Source organism: Labeo rohita, chromosome 17 (assembly GCF_022985175.1).
Source record: "Labeo rohita strain BAU-BD-2019 chromosome 17, IGBB_LRoh.1.0, whole genome shotgun sequence".
Taxonomy (NCBI): domain Eukaryota; kingdom Metazoa; phylum Chordata; class Actinopteri; order Cypriniformes; family Cyprinidae; genus Labeo; species Labeo rohita.
This window is the reverse complement of record NC_066885.1, coordinates 18,564,020-18,589,366: the sequence shown is the minus strand read 5'-3', so window position 1 is coordinate 18,589,366 and position 25,347 is coordinate 18,564,020. Positions and strand designations below refer to the sequence as shown.

Below are 25,347 nucleotides of genomic sequence, written 5' to 3'. Positions count from 1 at the left end.
AGCCAAGATTTCTTAGAGTAAGTCCACTATGCTCTATAATGGAAATATACGTGTGTTAAAGTGCAAACCTTTGATCCATTAGATCTAGGGTTGGATCAATATTAAAATTCTGCATTGAATTAGGTACGTTAGTACCTGAATAGATACTAAACTGATAAAATATGCAACTAACAAACAGCCTCAAACAACTGAAGTGAAATTTGTCTCAAAATAAAATTAATAATTTAATAAAAAATTAGTCACACATTAACTTCCATTTATTATGGAAAAACAACAAAAATAATGGCTAATTATTAGATGTTACAATTAATTTGGATAACCTATAAATTTTTTTGGCACTGATATACCATGAATACCCTCAATGCTATTTAAAACTAGCACTAATCCTTGATATATGTGTGTTTATCTGTGTATATAGACACTATTGTGTAGGTTTGAGCTTCAAAGGCCACACAGGAGACCTGTGGGATGTGAATACTTGTGAAACTGAAGCTGGTTCCTGGTGTTTGTCAAACACATAACAGCACTGTCACGACAAAGAACCTGTGCTCATACTAAATCTCAGCACATGAATACTTTATATTTGCCTCCCTAGCAATGTGCAGCCATCAGCCAGTGGGGAGTCCTTACTAACCCACCAACCACTGGACCACCAACCCCACATTTCAGGCACCCTGAAGCAAACCAACTCAGACTTTTTTAACCAAGTGACCTTGAATACATCTTCCAAACAATAAATAAAAACACGGCGTGTACTTGTTTTGCAATTTGTTTGACCTTGTCTTGTACACATACTTTTTTCTTATCTTAAAAAAAGGCATGCAAACACTAACGCAGATAAATCGTTAAATTATACATTGATAAGGTTATGTGAGTCTCTTGACAGCCCTTGTTTTTACTGAATAAAAAGATACACTTTTATTCAAAAGTGCGTGGGTTCTTTTGAACTTTCTATCAAAGAATCTTGAAAAAAAAGGATCACTATTTCCACAAAAATATGGAGCAGAACAAATGTTTTCAATGTTGATAAAAAATGTTTAATGAGCACCAAATCAGCATATCAGAATGATTTATGAAAGACACGTGACACTTAAGACTGGAATAATAGCTGCTGAAAATTCAGCTTACTATTAGAGAAATAATGCCAAGTTCTGTCATGAAACTCTAGATGGTGCAAATTGATGATATTTACAGCTCTGAACTACTTGGGAGAAGCTGATTGGTTTATGTTGCATATGTAGCTAATGAGCTTGCTGCTTTACATTTAAATGGCTGGTTAGCATTAATTAGAGCATTTCGAAGCACACTTTCAGAGTTCCTCCGAAACCCTCCACCTCCCCAGCTCCACCTTTATAGATCTGCTACGGGTTACTATATATGCTATTTGTGCAGCAGCAGTATGTCTTAAAGGGGTCATGTGATGTTGCTAAAAAGAACATTATTTTGTGTATTTGGTGTAATGCAATGTTTACACAGTTTGAGGTGCAAAAAACACATTATTTTCCACATGCTGTACATTTTTTTTGTTCCTCTCTGCCCCGCCTTTCTGAAACACAACGTTTTTTAAAGCTCATCGGTCTGAAAAGCACAGTGTGCTCTAATTAGCCAGCTATCCAGTGCGTTGTGATTGGCCGAATACCTCAAGCGTATGACGAAATGTTACGCCCCTTACTATGTTGTGATGCAGTGTCTCAGCGCGACAAGACAAAAACACACTGCGTTTCCACAACATGGCAGTGGCTGCAACAATACTACAGCGAGAATAACAATACTTTGCGTATACATTAAATATGTGAGGGTGTTTTTAAGTGGGCCATTTTAGGAAGGCGTGGCTGAGTGTTAACTTTTATGAAGAATATCTCTTTGGGTTTAAGACTTTATTCTTTGCAACTTTACAGATCTTATATATACACAAACAGCTTGTAACACTCCAAAAGGAAAACACGAAATCGCATTTGCAGAATTTGTTGCTGTGAGTATTTAAGACATATTGCTGCTGTTCAAATAGCACATACAATAACCCGTAGCAGATCTATACAGGTGGAGCTAAGGAGGTGGAGGGTTTCGGAGGAACTCTGAAAGTGCACTGTGAAATGCTTTAGTGCACTTTCACACTAGCACGTTTGGTGCGCACCTGGGTTCTATTTACGTCAGAGTAGTGTGACGTCTGGCTAGTGTGAAAGCTGTCATGCGAATGCGCACCAGGGTACCGAACCCAAGAAGGAGGTGGCCTGAGTTTGGTTGCACTTGAACTGTGGCATTTTTTTGCATGAATATGAAACCAACACAGATCTGAGTGCGCGCTTGTTTAGGAAGTAAATTGCGAATGCGTTTTTGACAATTACAATGTATTTATTTCAATAAAACACATGTAAGAGGTGTAGTGTTGATGATTTTCCTTGGAATTCGATCAGGGGTGAGCCTGCAGTGTATTCATGCGTTGTGAATGCAAACGGAGTGGCAAATGAATGGCAATCAGTTGAATCCTCAAAATAGTCTGTTTGCAGATGGCAGAAAGCAGTCTAAATGCGACACACAAACAGTAAACCCAAGTGTTGTTTGCTCCGCTGAACATAATAGCACGAAATTACTAAAAAACACAATTGTGTTCTGTTTTCTATCATGTGGTGTGCGTGCATGTGATGACGTAATTTGAACGCAAACACGGCAGGGTCCAACAGAATCAAGTTCAGTGTGAAACCAGACCAACACTGTGGGGGGCACCAGGAACAAGGGCGCACAGGCTTGGACTGGAGCAAATGAGCCAAGTGTGAAAGCCACCTTAGTTAATGCTAACCAGTCTTTTAAATGTAAAGAAGCAAGCTAATTGGCTGTGTATGCAACTTTAACCTATCAGCTTGTGCCAAGTAGTTTAACACTGTGAATATCATCAGGTTGTGTTAACGACCCATCAGCCTGTGCCTTTTAGAGTTTCAAAACAGAACTTGGCATCTTTGGTGGGCATTACAGACTTTTTATATATATAAATATATGTACATATATAAAAAATAGTTAAAAAAAAAAAATCTTACTGAACCCAAATTTTTGAAAGGTAGTGTATTTGATGCAGTGATGAATGGATGTTGCGAACAAATGTTGATGGAGCAAATAAATGTGGAAAAATGCACAGAACAGAGACAAAATAATAACTCTACAATACACGGCATATCTGCATGTAGTTCAAAGGGTTTATGAACCTAAATCATTTGCATTTGGTGTGAAAGGGATTTTAGGTCGGGATCTGAACCTAGGTCAGCTCATGTGCAAAACAAAAACTGCACTACAACATCACATTTCATAAATACACTGAAAACTTCCTAGTTTTTTTCCTTGGCCATGTCTTTGTTTTGCCTAGGGCACAAGTGAGTCAGGACAACACTGGTGCCCCTTCAGAAAATAGGTGCATGATGCTCCTTCAGGGCCTTCTCTCGACTTCCTGAACTTTCTGCTGCATTAATTGGTAAGCCCTGTTGGGTTTGCATTTGCCCAGTGCTCTGAACATCTGAAACGAATGCTGAGACTGAGAAAACTTGAGCTTTTTATCTTCGAACAGCTGTGCACATTGCTCTGACAAAGTGAAATGTCAACTTGATGCATTGGCCATTTGTTCAATCGTCACACAAAACCCTGTAGCCATGTGACATTCGCTTTCATTCGCTCGAATCCGTCAGGTTTTCTTCATGATACAACATTACGGGAGCTTAACCTCCAATAAAACAGACTCGACGTGGGATTTTCTGGCTTGTGCTTTTTTAACGCCCAGACATATAAAAACCCATATGATGACAACGATAAATGAGAGCTTCAAGCTCGTGCAGCATGTTCCTGCATCACAGCGAGCAGAGGCTCATCACAGATGCATGGTTTGTGCAAAATAATGGCCTTCAGCATGTCCTACAGAAGTGCACGGAGGAGAGAGAGAACGAGAGAGAGAGATGCGGATACAAGGAGAGTGGATATGAGTGATATAATCCTCTTTTATGCCTGCTGAACAGAGCAGGAAATTGTCAATGCAAATTAAATGATTAGGGGTGAACATCTCCAAGAATAACCTATGCATCAGAAAGCAGGTAGCTCATCTCTCTCTCTCTCCCACATCCTCCTCTGGTCCAAGATGCCTCATCAACCAGCTGGGATTTCAGCCATGAATATTCAACAGCAGGGAGGGCAAAAACACGAGCTAGCAGTTCCCATTTCTAAACACGAGTGTCTGGTGCAGTAGCAGGCATGAGATCAGGCTACTTATGTGGTGGCACGAAATCAAAGAGAAACTGCTCTACCGTTTGAACCAAATGTTCCAGGTGACACGCTAGACTGGATTTATCAGTGCCAAAACTTGAGGGAAAAGCAAGTGTGGCTTTTGAGTCACTAGTGAAGTGTCTAATGCTAGTAATGCATCCGCACAGTTTAATTTATTCTGTTGTTAAGCGCTTGTAGTTAAGATTAGCATTACATGTTATTAATGACTGCATATATAATGTAAAATATGCATACAGGAAAATAGTTCCAGGACAAAATCAACATTTGCTTAATAGCCAGTTGTTTCTACATCATTTAAATTTAGCAAGTTGTGTAAACAGATTTGATTCAGAAACCAACGCACTGGTGTTTCTCAACTGGTTTTGCTTCAGGACGTAGATTTGACATTGCACATCAAATGGCGACCCAACATAGAACCAGAATGTTATTACGTATAATAAAGCAACAAGCACATGAGGAAGGTCTGTTTTACTCTGTCTTGCGCTGAATATCACAGCAATGTTAATATTCAGCCTATTATTCAATGTGACATTCCAGTTAGATTTCAATTCAATAACGAGATGCGACCCAATTCATAAGTATTCTGTATTGTGAGCAGTTTGTTAAAACTAAAAAAATTCTATGAAGAAGAAGAAGAAGTGAACTTCCAAAACCCAAATGACATAGCCTAACGACATTTAACCAAAAAACAAAGTATAGAATGTTAGAGACTTGAGGGAATGGGCTATTAGACTCTGATGATGGATGACAAAATAATCATCTAAACTTCATACACTAGATAGCAGAGTACTTAGTGTATAATGTATAGTGAATTGTTTGGGACACAACTAAAAAGTTAATAGAGCAATTTAAATTGCAGACACAATATTACCAACTAATTTGTCTAGTTTTGCCCCACCAGTGAAAACAGTCCCAAACAAAGCCAAAGCAAAGGCATTGCAAGTTTAGAAGCAACACATAGTACTGCTGTTTTCTTCCTGAATGAATCAGTGACTTTGAACAAATCACTTGTAATGAGTGCACGTGCAGAAAAGTCACACCCGGCTTTAGTAGCATGCACTTCGGTTGTATTGTAAACAGAATCGCTATTCATATATGAAAAGATTTATTTGTGCACCCCTAGTTTTGACGGCATGGCAAAATCTCTTCCTCTTCTCACTGCCTTTGTTGCATGGAGGCGGGGTTAATGTAAATTTCATGGTTTGTGATGTCACTGGAAGTAGCTTGTTGTAGTCCCTACCAGCCATATTTGTAGGCATTAAACAGCCATAATTTTAAAATAAAAAATCTCAGTTTGCATTAAGTTAAGTAACTTTGCAGGTATTGTTTATGCTCAAAGAGCAACATTACACACTAACTAAAGTTAAAAAAGTGAAATCACAATCAACCACCCCTTTAAGACATTTAACTTGTTTTGTTCCTCAATGAACGTTTTTCTTTTCTTTTGTGGGTGGAGCTTATCTGGTTGCAGAAAATGATGGTTTTCAAGTGGCAGTCTATGGAGCCATGGAATAAAAGAATATATTTATATTTCAGAATTGTGACTTTATTCTCACAATTTCAGGATTAAATCTCACAATTTTGAATAAGAAAAAAAAACACCTCATCATTCTCTCTTTGCCTCTCGGCTCTGGCTTTTTCCCCCTGAGAATTAGTTAAATTGAGTTATAAAGTCCGAACTAGGAGATATAAACTTGCATTTGCAAGAATAAAAGTCAGAATTGTGTGATAAAATAATAAATGTTATGTAAAATGTTAATAGTAATAGGTTTAAATATTACATCATGCTGTAACTGTAGGGCTAATGCAATGTATCCTATACGAACAGAATATGTTAAAACTGTGTAGACCTATTGTTTAAATCAAATTTATGCTTTAAAAGTACAGTAATCATAGCAGTTTTCATCCATAATCTGTCCACTTAAACATCTGAGTTTAATTTAAAATGCAATCTTTGATGACAGTATTCTAAAAAAATTATTTTCATTCTGACTCTGGCATAAAAAGGCACAAAATAGTTTTTTTTTTCTCTTATTCCATGGATCTTACCCATTTCACTCCACTTGTTACCAGTGTTTTTCTGCCACCAGCATTTGTGCACAGCTGCAAGTGACATATCTGTGACGTCTATGAATTGGTCTATAAATGAATGATTCAATGGCTCACTCATAAAGACATTAACTTGTTTCATTCCAAGTTTTTGACTAAATCGACTGAGTGAAAGATTCACAGATTCAATCTTATTTTGTTTCTGAATGAATCACACTAGTTGTGTGATTCAATGACTCAGTCATAAAGACATTTGTCAACAGCTACTGGCATAACAATGTAACCTGCTGCTTTCTAACTACACACAATTATTTAGCAAACGGATTCATTTAAAAAGAACCCCTGGGTATCAAGACATCAACAAATGATGTCTCTTACTGAAATGTGAAGTAGAACATCCATGAAAGATTTACGTTTTTTTTTTTTTTTTTTTTTTTTCTATTTTATACACATTTTAGACTATGTGGGGCATCATTAGTGTGATACTGTGAAATGGTTGCACTCGGTTAGATGCTGCCACTACCTGTTGCTATTTTACTGCAACACATCGCTTACAGTTGGCGATGGTGTAGGCTTAAACATCCCCAGATATCAAGTGAAATTCGCGCTGAAGGAGGTGGCTGCAGCGTCATGACAAGCATGTTTACATCCTGCCATGATGGCATCTAGTGTTTCTTGTCTCTGCCATCTGTAAGCTCTTTCAGTAGCTATGATCTACTAAAAGCCTCAAAGGCATCAGGACTGAAGTGGAAAGAATAAGACACAAATCTTTTGGATTTTTTATTCATCCACAGACAACAGGTAGTGCCAGTTGCTCACCGAGTGCAACCATTGGACATCATTAAAATAATGGCACCCTCTATAGTCCAAAATATGTATAAAACAATTTAAAAAAAAAAAGTAAACTTTAGTGGGTTTTCTACTACGCATTTTAGTGAGAGACATCATTTATGTTATATTAAGCCATGCAAGTCTTAATACCCAGGGTTCCTTTTAAATTGCACATGTATTTCAATTGTCTTACCTGTGACAAGGAAAGTACATCGGCCAGCTCCTGCTTCGTTTTTGATGTCACAGGTGTATGCGCCGTAGCCCTCGCGGTTGAGGGCCCTTACGTGGTATTCCGTCTCGTCCCGAGTATGCAGCTGGCCCACTGTTAGCAGTCTGGTGCCAAGCTTCCATTCATAATCCAGTACTTTTGAGGGGTGGGCACGTAAGACCCTGCAGCTCAGTGAGAACGGCCGGCCCAGACCCTGCCTGATCTCTGTATACACCGGCTCCACCGCGGGAGGATCTGAAAATAGACAAATATTCTTATTAGACACAAAGCACGTATTTACGGTCTACTAGAGTCAATAAAACCAACACAATTGAAAAACCTGGAGAGGTGTGAACTTAAATGTCAGAATGAGAAATTAAGCAGTGTTAAAATAAAGATTCAATCACTAAATCGACACTTTTTAAGGTATAGTGGCCCGTGAGTGACAGGAACCACAAAGTTGCTTCTCACAGACTTTTTAAAAGCAGTCATTTTGGCTCCATTTTTGTGTTACTGCTGTACCGACATCACAGATGGATTTGAAAGTTTTGTACCCACTGCGAAGCAGCAAAACAGCAGTAAAAAAGGGAAAAAATGCTGACTCATCCTCTCATAAGAGGGTGACCTGTCATGAATCAGTGATTCATGGTGTTGCAAGCCAACACGCACACATACACCATGATGCACACCATCAGAGAGCACAGCCCCGGGAGAGCATCATCAAACATAACATGATGTCCTTAGAAGGGCGCTGGCATCTGCACAGCGTTTGCACTTTTTCTGTCTGATTTGGAGAATCTTCCCGTTACTGTAGTGCACAGCACTTCTATTAATGTCCGCTGAGAGTCATGCGCTTTTACAGAAAGAGCCTGAAGCACAAAATTCACACGCCACATTTTGCTTTTACTCTTCCATCACATATATACTACACCACCTCTGTGTAAGCTGCAACATGTATTTATAGTTTGGACATTTTCATTGTCTCCCCAAAAGGTATTAAGACACTATAAAAGATTGGTTTACTTCCAGAATATAAATTACCTAATAATTTACTCACCCCCATGTCATCCAAAATGTTCATATCTTTCCTTCTTCAGTCGAAAAGAAAGGTTTTTGAGGGAATTGTGATAGGACTTTTCTCTATATTCAATGGGAAACAACAGGTTTAAGGTCCAAATGGCAGTTTCAGTGCAGCTTCAAAGGGCTCTACATGATCCCATCCGAGAAATAAGGGTCTTATCTAGTGAAACAATCTGTCATTTTCAAAAAAAATAAAAATGTATAGGGTACAATGAGACTAAAGGCACACCCTAAGAAAAAATGTGCTTTCAGTGCACCCAAAGTGTATGATTGCAGAAAAAATATATGTTTGTATTGAACACTTATGGAGCAACAGATTTTGTGCGGTAAAAAATCATACTTAAGTTGTTTGTTTTGTTTAAAAATCTTATAACTGTATGAGGTGGCAAGGGAGGTAAAGGCACACAGTATTGATACAAACACTTTAGCTAATTTTTTTTTCAAATAATGTCTAAGTTAATACATGTTCAAAACTATCACTTTAGCAAAGTTTGTACTATTTTCTGCTTATTTTGATAAATGCAATTATTTTTTGTTCAGTAAATATACTGTCATTAAAATATGTTAATATAAAACATATATTTTAAAATACAGAAACAAAACAATTTTAAAATGTAACTGAAAGCACTGAAGGAGACCCCATAGTAATTTAGTATAGATTTACAGTAGTAACAACAAATTATATTTTATTATATGATATGATTAATATTATGTTTTCAAATATAATAGTTTCATTCTAAACATCTCTAAGATGGACACCCAACACAATATATGATATTTACCATCTGAATCTAACAATGTCATGTCAACAAATGGAAAAGTCAGCCTTCTATTAATTATCATGTTAATTATTGTGCCTTTTAGCCCCAAAAGCAGGGATGCTTTTTACCCCAAATACCATACTTTTACATGTTCGTTATTTAAAAACATCTGTTTAAAATCATTAAGACGACACTTGTCTCAAGATATATTCAAAAATTGTACCGATTCTCATTTCCTACTTAAATCTACAACATTTTTAAAAACATCCAATATTAGATCAAGTAAGCACAGAATTGACTTTGCGCTGCTTTAGCCCCGTTGTACCCTATACTTTTAAATCACAAATGCTCATCTTGCACTAGCTCTGCGATTCACATCCCCCGCTTCATGCATTACGTAATCATGTTGGAAATTGTCACGCGTGCTTAGTGCTTCGTCTGTGTACTCCAGTTCAAAAAAGTTGGGTAGGGCGAAAAACTCCATCTCATTTTCTCCTCCAACTTCAAAATCGTCCACTTTGGCTTTGTAAACACTGCGTCGGTACTCCTGCCTATGTCACATGTGACCTTTCCAACATGATTATGTAAGGCGTGAAGTCAAACTAGTGCGAGAAGAGCATTTGTGGTTAAAAAGCATATACATTTTACATTTTTTAAAGAAAACGACTAATTGTTTTGCTATAAAAGACCCTTATTTCTCGGCTGGGATTGAGCAGAGCCCTTTCAAAGCTGCATTGAAACTGCAATTTTCACCTTCAACCCGTTGATCCCTATTGAAAATCCTGGAATGTTTTCTTCAAAAAGTCTGAAGAATGAAAGACATGAACATCTTGGATGACGTGGGGGTGAATAAACTATCAGGACATTTTTATTCTGGAAGTGAACTACTCCTGTAAAAAAACATAAATTTCATTGCACTAGATGATCACATTTCAAACTAATTATGCATGAACTTTTCTGAAAAAAGAAAATATACTGTAATAAAAATACTTGATTTGAACATTCACATATTGATACACTGAAATATGGAAATTGATTATCTCCAAAAAAAAAGCTGAGTGAAGATGAGCGAAAATGTTATTCATAATGGTTGCTATGGCCCTGCAATAACATCTTCCCAAAAGAATGAATTTGACCATTTTTCTTGAAATTTTATCATCTGTATGGTTATCTAGGATGTCTTCAGTAGATGAATGGAACAGTATAGGCAATACAGAGATGTGGTCCAGTAATTCAGACTATTCACTCTTCACTGTGTGCTACACAAAGTACCCCTCCATCTCAAACCCACAGTGGCAATCATTTGCAGCATGCTCATCTCAGTCCAATTTCCCATCCTCACACAGTACACATTTTCCCCTGTCTAAAAGTGCTGGAAATCAAAAAGGAAAGCAAACTTACTGTACCAGACATAGAGTGAATCTATGCTTCTCATAGTTTTAAAGGGTTAGTTTACCCAAAATTGAAAATTGTGCCAATAATTGCTCACCCTCATGTTGTTCCAAACCCGTAAGACCTTTGTTCATCTTCAAAAAACAAATTAAGATATTTTTGATGAAATCCGAAAGCTTTCTGACCCTGCATAGACAGCAACACAAGTGTGAAATGTTTCCAGGCTCAGAAATGTAGTAAGGACATTAGTAAAATAGTCCATGTCAATAATGAAACTATAATGACAAATGAATTGTATTTGAGCAAAATATAAGCATTTTCTCTAGTATAAAAAGCAAAATAAGCTTTCAAAAGTTGAAATAAACATCATTTTTTTAGAGAATGAATGAGAGAAAGAAAAAGAGAGAGAATGAGTGGACTGAAGCATGTTTTATGAAATAACAAGAACAACCTTTAGCAATCATGCCATTTAGAGAAAAGCTTTCTAAAAACAGTGGTTTGTTCACTTTGTTTCCCCGCTCCAAATGACAAACATGTGGAGGCCCCACGCTGTGAGTGGATTACATTCTGTGCAATACAATATCTCTTACAGCTGAGGTCAACAGTTCAGTATCCACAACGACTTTATTCAGGCAATGATGCGAGGCCGGACCCACCGCATTTTGTCATTCTGAATTTCACGGCTGAGTTTCCCAAACTGAACCAATTCCTGCTGACATGTTGCCAATGGATGAGGGTTTGATAGACTAGTCATGGCGGTTATCGCACACTCGCGCTGTCGGACAGGTGACTGCGAGCAACAGTGTGCATTTGCAAATCGATTTTCAGCAATATGGAGAGAACAGGAAAAGACGTTTGCTAAAATGGAATCAATTGTGTATGCAAGTGGAAAGAAAAAACAGATAAACTGCTTGCTGAAACATTGCAACAGGAGGTGAAGAACAGTCCCAAATTGCTAATAAACGTACTGTACGCTGTACAATATGGTAGCACACTGAATGTGTACATATCTTAATAACAGCTGTGTATCATATTGACTCACTGCATGGTAACAAGCTGTTATTGAGTAAAGGCGTCATGGGTTTTTCAGCAATATATAGCTGAAACATGGATGAAGTCTACATGAATTGAATTTGCAAGCCATTTACATTTCATCTAGCACATTTATGAGTGACGCAGGATATTCAATGAAGTTTTATGTATGGCGTTTATTCATTATAAATAGGCTGGAGCATGAAAACTGTGTGCTACAGTACAATCCAGAATGGAACCCAAATTTGTAATAATTAATATTATTATAATTGTGATAATTATAATCTAATCAGGGTACAAAAATACCCAATAAAAAATACCAAACAAATATGGCCCAACCCATATGGGGGAAAAAAACATATATAATATAATAAACATATTTTAAAATATGGCCAAAAAATTTGTAAAAAAAAAAAAAAAAAAGAAAAGAAAAAGAATTTACGTATTTGTTGTGTATTTTAAACAGATTTTAAAATAGCAAAGTGAAGTAAATTTTAAAAGCATTTTAAATATATATATTTGCCCTCCATTTATTGACATTTGAAGAAAGAAAATATTTGTTGTCTATTAGACAAAACTTGCCCCTGAAATACATTGCAATATATATAATATATAAATTTATTTTTAATTAAAAAAAAAAAAAGATTTTATTGAGCTTCAGTAACATGTTTACAACATTAATGTAGCATATACTTTGGCATATTAATGTTGAAACTAAATATATTTTCAATTTCAAAAAAAATATTTTATTGTGCTTCACTGTTTACAAAATAAATGTAGCATGTATTTTGGCACATTAATGTTGAAAGTAAATATATATTATGAATTAAAATATATATTTTTGAGCTTTACTGTTTACAACAAAAAGTAGCATATATTTTGGCATATAAAGGTTAAAACTAAATATATTTTCAATTTCAAAAAAAATGTTTTATTGAGCTTTACTGTTTACAACATAAATATAGCATATATTTTGGCAAATTAATGTTGAAATTAAATATATTTTCAGTTTTAAAAAAATATTTTTTGAGCTTTACTGTTTACAACAAAAACGTAGCATATATTCTGGCATATTAATGTTGAAACTAAATATATTTTCAATTTCAAAAAATAATTTTATTGAGCCTCACTGTTTACAACATACATGCAGCATATATTTTGGCATATTAATGTTGAAACTAAATATATTTCCAATTTCAACAAATAATTTTATTGAGCCTCACTGTTCACATCATAAATGGATATGAAGGTTGAAACTAAATATATTTTCAGGTATATTACATGTTATGTTTTATGTATATGTTCTTATTGAACGTCACTGTTTACAACATAAATGTAGCATATATTTTGGCATATTAATGTTGAAACTAAATACATTTTCAAATTCCAAAAATTATTTTTTGAGCTTCACTATTTACAACAAAAATGTAGCATATATTCTGGCATATGAAGGTTGAACCTAAATATATTTTTAATTTCATTTTTTTTATTGAGCTTCACTGTTTACAACAAAAATGTAGCATATATTTATTTTTATTTATCTATTTATTTATTTATTTTTGTGAAGTGAGTAGTAAAAAATAATAGCAAGTCATTTAATTTTCGATTAAAGATTAATAAAAATACTTTTTCTTCAGAATACCATCCACTGATGAATCATTTACAACGAGACATGGAATGTGCATTAAGAAAGTAAATAGGGCTAATTTAGATTTCATGTTCACACAATTTTAACAATGGATTTCGTAATGTCTATGATGTCAGATGGGAAGAAAATGCAAGAAACAGCAACAATATGGTATAAATTGATGAAGGAGGCAATTCCATACACCTGCTTTTTCCCTGAACTAAAAACCAGCAACAAAATCAAGTCAAACAATGTAGTTAGAACTACTGTCTGACACAACAGCCTTAAGAGACTTGCTGTTAAAACTTTTGAATCATCTGTGTTGACTTCTGGATCATTATTACAGGTCTTAATTGCACAGAAATTACAACATTTTATAGGGAAAACGTTATGACTGTTTGGCTGCACGAAAACATTTGTTTCTGACCTATGCAGGAAATTGTAGCATAACACCCAATTACATGACATAACATGACAACAGGCTTGCGTATAGATGAGAGAGTTAAAACCTATTAATTAACAAGTCCCTAGAGAACCCTCTTCATAAATCTGCGTCCAATATTAACTAAAGCAATAATGTAGTTTTTTGTTCTATTTTGGTGAGTTTCTTAGGGGACTAAAAGCTGGGCTTGATGCATGAATGGTGATAGTACTTTGAATTGCACTCAGGACTTCTGCATGAGCATACTCTCTTTTTCATAAATTAATACTATTGGGAATAAATTAGTTCTCTGCTAATTAGGCTGGCAGCCAGTTCCGAATGCCATGCTAAGCGAACATCGAGCATGGAACACTGGCATTGTGTCATCCGAGGAGAGGAATATTCCTCTATTCTCCAGCGCTTATCCCAGTTCCACACCACTAATCAGGATGCCAATTTTATCCCCTCATAACGAGGAGCCACACTGCTCTTATATTCCACATCAGAATCCCTATTTGCATATGAGCCATCCCAGTGTTTTGTCACTTTGAATAAGTACCCGTCGTCCAAAAAAACTCTTGTAGCAGCTTCTCAAAGCCTACATCAGTTCTACTTAGACCTCGTCCAAGTTGCAATTACTTATCGCTGGGCCCAGATGGAATCTGTGGGCTTTTATTGCATTTTCTGCACTTATTTTAGGAAAAATCTTCCAAATGGATTTAAACGGTAAAATGTTGAGAGTACTATACTTATTTGTAGCCGAAAATGTAATCAAATTAGTCAAACTGTTTAATGAATAAACACGCAGTGTTAGACAAACCACTTAAAAATTGTAGAAGTACATGCTATTTTACAGATTAATGGAAGAAGGTAGCTTGTTAAATTAAAGATAAATAAAGTATACACATGTAGGCTTATACACAGGGTTCGAAAGTTTGGACTCAGTAATTTTTTACTGATTTATATGTTTATTCTGCAAAAATACATTAATAAAATACATATAAAAGACAATAAAATGCATTTATAATGTTACAAAATCTAACCCTAGTTCAAATAAATGCTGCCCAGCAAACATGTAACATCAGGGAAATGTTTAGATCATGTCTGTAGAACGTCAGTCAGTTCAGACCCACTTTTGTACGTCTGTTGGATGTGCAAAACTAGTTAATTATCTGAATGTCCGACTAGGACCCATTTTGGACATTTGTGGATGTGCACAACTCTTCAATATCTGAACGTTTTAGCATTCTCTATTAACATCCAAGTGACATAAAATGTGAACATTAAAAACACATCTAAAAATGTCAAAAAACGTTTATTCTGGCTCCTCAGTGGACGTCTTTTTAATGTTCACTCTTTGTGTCACTTGGACATTTGTAGTAAACGCTAAAACACATCTAAAAAATACATTAAAAAACTTTCATTCTGGCTCCTCAGTGGACATCTCTTAGTGTTACTTGGACATTTGTAGTGAACGTCAAAAACACGCTTACTGTTTAGGTCACTTGGATGTAAGTAGTTAACGCTAAAAACATGTTTAAAAAAGACGTAAAAAACTTTCATTCTGGCTCCTCAGTGAACATCTTTTTAATGTTCACTCTTTGTGCCACTTGGACGTCACTAGTGAACACTAAAAACACATCGAAAAAAGACGTTGAAAAACTTTCATTCTGGCTCCTCAGTGAACGTCTTTTTAATGTCCACTATTGGACACTTGTCACTTGGACATTTGTAGTGAACACTAAAACCACGTTCATTGTTTATGTCACTTGGACGTCGGTAGTGAATGCTAAAAACACGTCAAAAACACACGTTAAAAACTTTTACTCTGGCTGCTCATTGGACATCTTTTTAATGCTCACTATTTATGTCACTTGGATGTTTGTAATGAATGCTAAAACACGTATATTTTTATAAAAATAGAAAATATTCTAAATATTCTAAAAATACATTTAAAAAACTTTAATTCTGGCTCCTCAGTGGACATCTCTTTGTGTCACTTGGACGTTTGTAGTGAACGTTAAAAACACGTTCACTGTTTATGTTACTTGGATGTTAACTCTAAAAACACCTCTAAAAAGACGCTTCTCAGAGGACGTCTTTTTATGTTCACTCTTTCTGTCACTTGGACGTCAGTAGTAAACACTAAAAACATACAGAACGTTCATTCTGGCTCCTCAGTGTACGTCTTTTCAATATTTACAATTTATGTCATTTGGATATTACTAATGAATGCTAAAAACAAGTTCACTATATATGTCACTTGGACGTCAATAGTGAACGTTAAAAACACATCTAAAAAAATACAAAACTTTCATTCTGATTCCTCAGTGGACGTCTTTTTAATGTTTACTATTTATGTAATTTGGATGTTACTAGTGAATGCTAAAAACATGTTCACTATATATGTCTCTTGGACGTCAGTAGTGAAAGCTAAAAATACGTCTAAAAAAGACATTGCAAAACGTTCATTTGGGCTCCTCAGTGGACGTCTTTTTAATGTTCACTATTTATGTCTCTTGGACCTTATTAGTGAACGCTAATAATGTCTAAAAAATATGTAGCAAAACTTTCATTCTGACTCCTCGGGGACGTCTTTTTAATGTTCACAATTTATGTAATTTGGATGTTACTAGTGAATGCTAAAAACATGCTAAAAATATGTCTTTTGGCCGTCAGTAGTGAACGCTAAAAGCATGTCTAAAAATACATCGCAAAACATTAATTCTGGCTACTCAGTGGACATCTTTTTAATGTTCACTATTTATGTCACTTGGACGTTAAATAGTAAATGCCAAAAACACATTCACTATTCATTTCACTTGGACATCAGTATTGAGCGCTAAAAAATGTCTAAAGATTGCATAGCAAAACTTTTATTCTGATTCATTAGTTGCCATCTTTTTATGTTCACTCTTTGTGTCACTTGGACGTTTGTAGTGAACGCTAAAACACATTCACTATTTGTCACTTGGACGTCAGTAGTGAACGCTAAAAACATGTCTAAAAAAAGGCGTTGAAAAACTTTCACTTTGGCTCCTCAGTGGACATCTTTATAACGTTCACTATTTAAGTCACTTGGACATTAGTAGTGCACACTAAAACATGTTCTAAAAATAAAAAAGACATAAAACACGTCTAAAAATACATCACAAAATGTTCATTCTGCCTCCTCAGTGTACGTCTTTTTAATGTTTACAATTTATGTCATTTGGATATTACTAGTGAACGCTAAAAACAAGTTCACTATATATGTCTCTTGGACGTCAGTACTCCTCAGTTCCTCAGTGGCATCTTTTGATGTTCAGTCTTTGTGTCACTTGGACATTTGTATTGAACGCTAAAAAAACATTCGCTATTTATGTCACTTGGACATCAGTAGTGAACTCTAAAAACATGTCTAAAAAGAGTAGAAAAACGTTCACTTTGGTTCCTCAGTGGATGTCTTTTGAGCGTTCGACAAATGTGAAATTGTCTTTTGGATATGTTTTCTATAACACACACACACACACACACACGTCTGTTTTTGTGAATTGTGGGGACTTTCCATAGACTTCTATAGATTTTATACTGACCAAACGATATTTTGCAGGCCGGTCCCCACAATGTCAAAAATTTCAGGTTTTACTATCCTTGGGACATTTGGTACACAAGTACACAGAGACATACAAACTCAGACGAGTCATTCATTCTAGAATCCAACATTGTTTGTTCTAATTCTAAACATCCATCATATGAAATACTGTACACACAAGTTCTTATTACTGAAATATTGTCAATAAAAGGTAATGTTGCAGCATCTTACAACACAACTCGCAACTTACAAACCAGAATTACCACTTCACTAGCAGACTGACTAGTTTCACTGACGCTACCGCTGTGTTGGAGAATGTGTGGAGCTTTGTGAATGACGCTCATTCTGATTCAGTGAGAAAAAGCTGCTAAAGGAGAACCCTCTCGAGAAGTTTCTTCTTCCACCCTGCAGCTTTGAGAATAAGAAGAGGAGAAGGTGGGTTGTTACTGTCAGGGTTTAACTGCAATTATCCCTTCATTAAAATATATTAGATCATTAATAATCAGTCAGCCTTGCCACATTTAGATGCAATTAAAACTTACTTCAGTCCAAGGTGTTGGGAGTCCAAGGTGTGCTGAAGTCATATTCATCATGTCTGCTTAACTAACATGATGGTATGAGAATCCATCATTGAAATCTAATCTCGTGGCAGAATTAACAGGCCCTCCACCTCCTCTCTGATACATAAAAAAATAAGCATTTTCCCGTCTCATTCTACAAATAGAAGCTCCCGCAACTGCAAGCCAGGCCTTTTGCACTGAGAGACCGAGAAGACTTGCAAGTGCTAAAAAAATGTCACGTCCTAATGAGAGAGGCTCAGCTGTCGGTGAACACTGCTCCTGAGAAAATGACAATATAAGCTCACTTGACGCCCTCTCTATTTCCACCTCCCTTTCTGTTATTGTTTCCCTCCTTTTTTCGGTCTAGTTCCCCATCAAACGCTTGTGAGCAACGACAAGAGTGCCAATTGACCTTTACAGCTTGCAGCTGTTCGCCTCCTACAAAAATCGTATGTGATGAGGTTCCGATTCTGGTCACAGTCATTGGTTTTGTGGCAATCATTGTCCGTCTTGCATGAATCAGCATGTGCTTAATTATGGATGGGTAGTTTTTACCGGTACATGCTCTGAAAATGAATTCAATTAACCCCTTGACTGACGAACGCTGGCGATGTTGTGTGGTAGGTGGGGCGTCTGTGTCGACACTTGACAAGTGACAGGAGATAATTGGGATCAAGTGCATTAAAAATACTCCAGTTGTACTGCCATTTGGTCTGGGCGTTAGATATTAGCCTCACTTTTTGAGAAGTCAGGGCACAGCTTCCAGTTATTTTTTGTGTCCATTATAAAAACAGTTATTTCTGGACCAAACATGGAATTGCGCGTAATTGCATCAGACATACAGAGATTGTATAAAGGGACAGCTGTATTACAGCAGAGCTTGACACAATGACAGTGGACAGAGGAAGTTCTCATAGTGGCACTGGAAATGTGGACATTTTCTGTCAATGTTTTTTTATTGAAAGGGACAGTTGAGAGGAGGGAAGAGAATTATTGGGGAACGAGAGGATGGATGAGATCAGGAATATTATAGGCCAGTTAGTGTGGGCGCAAACTATTTGGCCATGATTTGAGACGGTGGGTGTATTTTGATTCATGATTCATTTACGGCTCAGGTCATTGGGCCAAAAATTTATAAACAAATACATAAATAATTTGGGTTGCTCAAATACACCAACATTTTCTGACAGTACAAGATTAATTTACATATCAGGTCATTATTAGCTAAAATAAAATAAAATAAAATAAAAATAAATAAAAATTAGATAAAAGAACATATGATAAAATTAAATTAAATAAATTCAAATAAGACATGATAAAACAAAAAAGATGTTAAAAATAATATATGATAAAATTAGACAAAGTAAAATATATAATAAAATAGCTAAAAAAGTAATAAAATAAAATAAAACTAAAATATATCATAAAATTAGATAAAAGAAAACCTGATAAAATAAATTAAATAAGATGAAATTAGATATAATAAAATAAAGATGATAACATAAAATATTACAAATAAAATAAAAAATGATAAAACAAAAAAGATGCTAAAAATAAAATCTGATAAAATAAGGTAAAATAAAATAAGATATGATAAAACAAAAAATAAAAATTAGATTAAATTAAATATATGATAAATTAGATTGAAGAAATGATTAAATAAGATCAAATAAGATAATGATAAATAAAATCAGATAAAATAAAATAAGATATAATAAAATATGATAAATAAAATAAGATATGATAAAACAAAAAGGTGATATAAATAAAATCTGATAAAATTTGATTAAATGAAATATATAATAAATTAGATTAAAGACAAAATTAAATAAGATAAAATATAATAAAATCTGATAAAACAATATAAGATTAAATAAAATAAGATACAATAAAACAAAAAAAGAAGACAAAAATAAAATCTGATAAAATAAAATAAGATATGATAAAATATGATAAATAAAATAAGATATGATAAAACAAAAAAGGTGATAAAAATAAAATCTGATAAAATTAGATTAAATGAAATATACAATAAATTAGATTTAAAACAAAATTAAATAAGATAAAATAAGATATAAAATCTGATAAAACAAAATATGATGAAATAAAATAAGATAAAATAAGATATGATAAAACAAAAAAAGAAGATAAAAATAAAATCTGATAAAATTAGATAAAATAAAATAAAATAAAATTCGATACAATTATAGCAAATAAAATCTGATAAAATAAAATATAAAATAAAATAAAACATATGATAAAATGAGATTAAACGAAATCTAATAAAATCTGATAAAATAAAATAAGATATGATAAAATGAAATAAGATAAAATATGATAAAATAAAATATGATTAAAATTATTTCATATTTTTAGTATTTCCCATAATTGTGACAACTGCAACTTTTATTTTTCGTAGTTGTGACTTTATATTTCACAAGATGTTCTCACTTATAATTGCAACTTTATTTCTCAAAATCACAATATTATGTTTCCCAGTATATTTAACAACTCCCAATATGATTTCACATATCACAATTTCAAATATATCTCAATGCTGTGAGAAATAAAGTCTTAATTTCACATAATTACATCTTTATATATCACAGTCTGTCTCTATCTTTGCTTCAGTTGATAGCAATACAGAGCCAGAGGTTTTACATTTTCTGGAGAAATGAGTCTACGAATGATTACTAATCACTATTTCCATAAACAAGCTGCGAGAAAGTATTTGAATATCAAAGAAATGACACGCTTCACCTTTAAACCAGAGTCAACAATAGTCCACATGAGCAAGGAAGATTTCATCTCCAAAGCCGGACGCAGACTCATCGTGCAAATGATGGTCTGTTCCTCTTCAGATGTCCTGAGGCGGTTCATTTTCAACCTAGCGTTTCATCAGAGCAGGAGTTCAAGGTCAGTTGCAGTCAGCCCGAGCGCTAGAGCGAGTTGTGGTTTTTGAGGAGCAATTAAACCGAATGCTAACAGGAGGCTGAGAGCTATGCATGCGGAGAGGATGATGCTGGGGTCGTCTTGTTATCGTCAGAGCCACGAGCAGAGATTTCTATGGAGATCAAACTCATCCTTCGTGATGAAAAGATAATGCAAACTTATATTGCAGCTTTTGACTGGCTGAATGGCTGTCACTAAACTGAAGAAATGTAATCATGGTGACACACTCACACAGCAGTCACATGACATATAGATCTGTTAAGCTATTCACAAGCACTTCATTTCACACTGAATAGTTCCTTTTTAATAGGTCAATGTCTAAGTCCATGGAAAAGAGGCATGAATGACTCAGAATGGCACAATAGGTAAAGACAGCTGAGATCATTAAAAAATGTCTTTCCAAAAAAAATTAGAAGAGGAAAAAAACACAGGTTGTGAAAATTAGACATGATTTAAGACCTTTACACAGTGCAGGCTATTGAACAACTGCACAATGTCCTTCAAAGCCTTGTTTTTATCTACAGGGCTAAACAGTAAGGATGGTCTGATGGTCCGCGGACAGAGTGAGACTGAGTTTCGGGCTAGATGATGCACATGTCACTTGTGTTACAATAAATATGGTGTTTACAATCCTTCACCTAGCTCTGGGTTACACTGTGAACAAAAAATACTTTTATTTATGATGGTGAGTGGTGTAAGAATTAAAATGCATAGTTATAACAACTCCTACAAACATGTCATATGGGCCATTCTACAGAACTGGTACAAACACATTTAAAAAGCATTTGAAAAAAAAATCTTAGATGTTTACTAAGATCATTCTATTATATACTGAAATCTAAAAAAAAGCTTATAAAATTATCATTTTTGGGTACTTTCAGTTGGGAGGTGGCTAAACCCCTAAATTTCAACTTGTGAAAACAAAACTGAAAAAATGTTTGCATTTTATTCCATTGTTGTTTTTAAAAATACCTTTTTGATTTTTTTTAAAAAAGTAAAGTTCTAAAAACTATTTATTTTATGTTTTCTTTGTAAATCATGAAACTTAAATCATAAAAAACATGTCCTGCATTTTCATGTCACTACCAAAACACTATGTTTTAGTCCATTGGCTGAACAGGAAATATTCCTGTGCCCCTCTCTCTCATAGCTGGCACCATCGTTTTGAAAAATGTGTTCAAAAGTCTGAAAATCTGTGTGTAACTTTAAGGAACGTCACTACCAAACACCTTTTTTTTTGCAATTAAGCACACTTTTTTGGGTGTTATTCCATAACATTTAGTTTTTATATGTGTACAGCTGGGTACAACTCAGAACTATGCTAGCTAACCATGTGCTGATTAGCATCTTTGAGCTACAGTGACCAAAATTATAAACGCAACACTTTTGTTTTTGCCCCCATTTTTCATGAGCTGAACTCAAAGATCTAAGACAAATATTGTTCACGAATCTGTCCAAATCTGTGTTAGTGAGCACTTCTCCTTTGCCGAGATAATCCATCCACCTCACAGGTGTGGCATATCAAGATGCTGATTAGACAGGATGATTATTGCACAGGTGTGCCTTAGGCTGGCCACAATAAAAGGCCACTCTAAAATGTGCAGTTTTATCACACAGCACAATGCCACAGATGTCGTAAGTTTTGAGGGAGTGTGTAATTGGCATGCTGACTGCAGGAAAGTCCACCAGAGCTGTTGCCCGTGAATTGAATGTTCATTTCTTTACCATAAGCCGTCTCCAAAGGTGTTTCAGAGAATTTGGCAGTACATCCAACCGGACTCACAACCGCAGACCACGTGTAACCACACCAGCCCAGGACCATCCAGCATCTTCACCTCCAAGATCGTCTGAGACCAGTCACCCGGACAGCTGCTGCAACAATCGGTTTGCACAACCAAAGAATTTCTGCACAAACTGTCAGAAACCGTCTCAGGGAAGCTCATCTGCATGTTCGTCGTCCTCATCAGGCTGCAGTTCGTCATCGTAACTGACTTGAGTGGGCAGATGCTCACATTCGATGCCATCTGGCACTTTGGAGAGGTGTTCTCTTCACGGATGAATCCCGGTTTTCACTGTACAGCGCAGATGGCAGACAACGTGTATGGTGTTGTGTGGGTGAGTGGTTTGCTGATGTCAACGTTGTGGATCGAGTGGCCCATGGTGGCAGTGGGGTTATGGTATGAGCAGGTGTATGTTATGGACAACGAACACAGGTGCATTTTATTAAAGGCATTTTGAATGCGCAGAGATACCGTGACGAGATCCTGAGGCCCATTGTTGTGCCATTCATCCACGACCATCACCTCATGTTGCAGCATGATAATGCACGGCCCCATGTTGCAAGACTTTTTAATAAAATAGCAAAAAATATATTTACAAGGTAGGTCTAAACAAAACCTGTTTTGTGTTTTGTTTTGGTTGTGACAAATTCAGGGAGAGGAAAAATATTCCTAATATAAACATTCTGAAAACACAGAATGAGAATTAACTGTACAATAACTAGAAATGTGTACCTTGAATATTATACAATTTGCATACATAAATAATTTGTGAAAAAAGACAGTTTTTTTCCCAAGATGTTTCCAACTCTGACTTTGAACCAGTTTTGTAGAATGCCTGTATATACAGTAGTCAACATTGGAAGTGGATGAAAAAAGTTCATCTAAGTTGATCTAAGATGAGAACAGGTATTGTTTTGGTTTTAGGACAACTTTGATGAAAGGTTTTGATCCACTTCAAATGTTGACAACTGTAGATGATACGTTTGTCTTTGTCTTATGACTGTTTTTAGAATGACTCTAGAATGAAAATGTAACTACTAAATACTGAATGAAATAGCATAGACGTCTTCATGGCTACTATTTGCATATTTTATCACTCTGTAACCTTCTTGTTCTACACATCTGTGTACTAATGTTCAGAGCTACTGTTTTGATAGCATTGATAACATTTCTGACAGATAATATCATGATGTTTTTTGCGTTTGCCTTACCAAATGTGATATCCTGTCAGCAATAACCTGTCCATGGCCTTTCTTTTTATTACTGTCAGTTTACTGTAAGTACCAGCAATGCAGTGTTGCCAGATATTGCTATGAAAACAAATAAAATCTTTTTCTTTATCTATAAAACCCCAAGCTGCAACTTCCCACTTTATTAACTTACTAACGTGTCAAATTAAGTTGAAAAGACAAGTCCAAAGATGCTTATAATAGCTGGATCTGGCAACAAGTATGCGCCTGCACCCTTACTCACAACTCTGTCAAGCCTTGTTCACTCTGTCAGCATCACAGCAATCGTTTTCACACCACGGACACTAAACATTCTTGCAAACTGTTTAAACTCAATTATACATGCAGACACTTATATGAGGAGTTTTAAACAGCAACTTAGTGATTCAGAGAAAATTTTTTATCATAAATAGTTTGGAAACTCGCTGACCTCATGGCTGGCTACGGCCATGGACACAGGAATAAATTACATTTTAAAGAATATTAAATGAGAAATGTATAATAATAATTTATAAATACTGCAAAATAATTTAAAGGAGAAGTCCACTTTCAAAACAAGGATTCACATATAACGTAGCCACCCCCTTGTCATCCAAAATGTTCATGTCTTTTTTTCTTCATTCGTAAAGAAATTATGTTTTTTGAGGAAAACATTTCAGCATTTTTCTCCATATAATCAGTGTTGGGGAGTAACTAGTTACATGTAATGAAATTACGTAATTTAATTACAAAATAATAAATAATAATAAAATAATTGTAATTAGTTACAGTTACTGAGAAAAAATATGTAATTAAATTAGTTACTTTTGAAAAATGCCAGTGATTGGAAGATGCCAGTGATAGGGGATTACATCTGAATTTTTTCACACACCCACCCCCACTTACAGATTTAATTGACTTCTTTTAAATTGCATTAACTGCTCTAAAATGAGACACCAATGTTTCAGGAGTTTAGGACACAGAACAGGACACATGCTTATTCAATAACTATTTTATTTCCTATTTGGGTTTATGCATAAACTTTATTTTTTAAGATTGTTTTTTCCGAGGCATTGTTAGATGCTAGTGTTTTCTGTCATAACTATGCAAACATTTGATTTCAAACCCAGTATCATAGCTATTTGTTGTTATGATGTTATTTATATTATGATCTTGTTATGACATATAGCACAACTGTGCTCATGGTGACCCGAGTTCGATTCCCATCTCGAGGTCCTTTGCTGATCCCGATCCCCTCTCTCCTTCCAGCTCTTTCCTGTCATCTCTCTACTGTCCTATCACAATAAAAGGCATAAAAAGACCAAAAATATAAGTAAAAAAAAAAAGTCAGTGCTATATGCTTGATAATTTTTGCGTTTTGTTAGCGGAAGCTTTCAATATTATTGGACAATTTCTTAATTCTGTCATCCTTTGTTAGCTAATAAAATATTTTTTTTTTAATTCAATATTATGATTATAAGTACAATTTCTTAATTCTGTCATCCTGGTGTTACGGACTTGCCCTAAAATTGTTTCATTTACAAACAGCTGCTTTGTGTTCAAATATTTCAACATTTTTTTTTTTTGTACATTGTAATGGATTATAAGATA

The 25,347-nt window shown here is 35.0% G+C and overlaps 1 protein-coding gene across 1 annotated transcript in view; it reads right to left on the bottom strand.

Moving 5' to 3' along the window:
- mdga2a (MAM domain containing glycosylphosphatidylinositol anchor 2a) overlaps positions 1 to 25,347 on the bottom strand; it is a 194,019-nt gene that overhangs the window by 50,952 nt on the left and 117,720 nt on the right. The window contains exon 9 of the mRNA XM_051133144.1: positions 7,334 to 7,603. Coding sequence (XP_050989101.1) covers positions 7,334 to 7,603 — 270 coding nt within the window. The remainder of the gene's footprint in view (positions 1 to 7,333; positions 7,604 to 25,347) is intronic.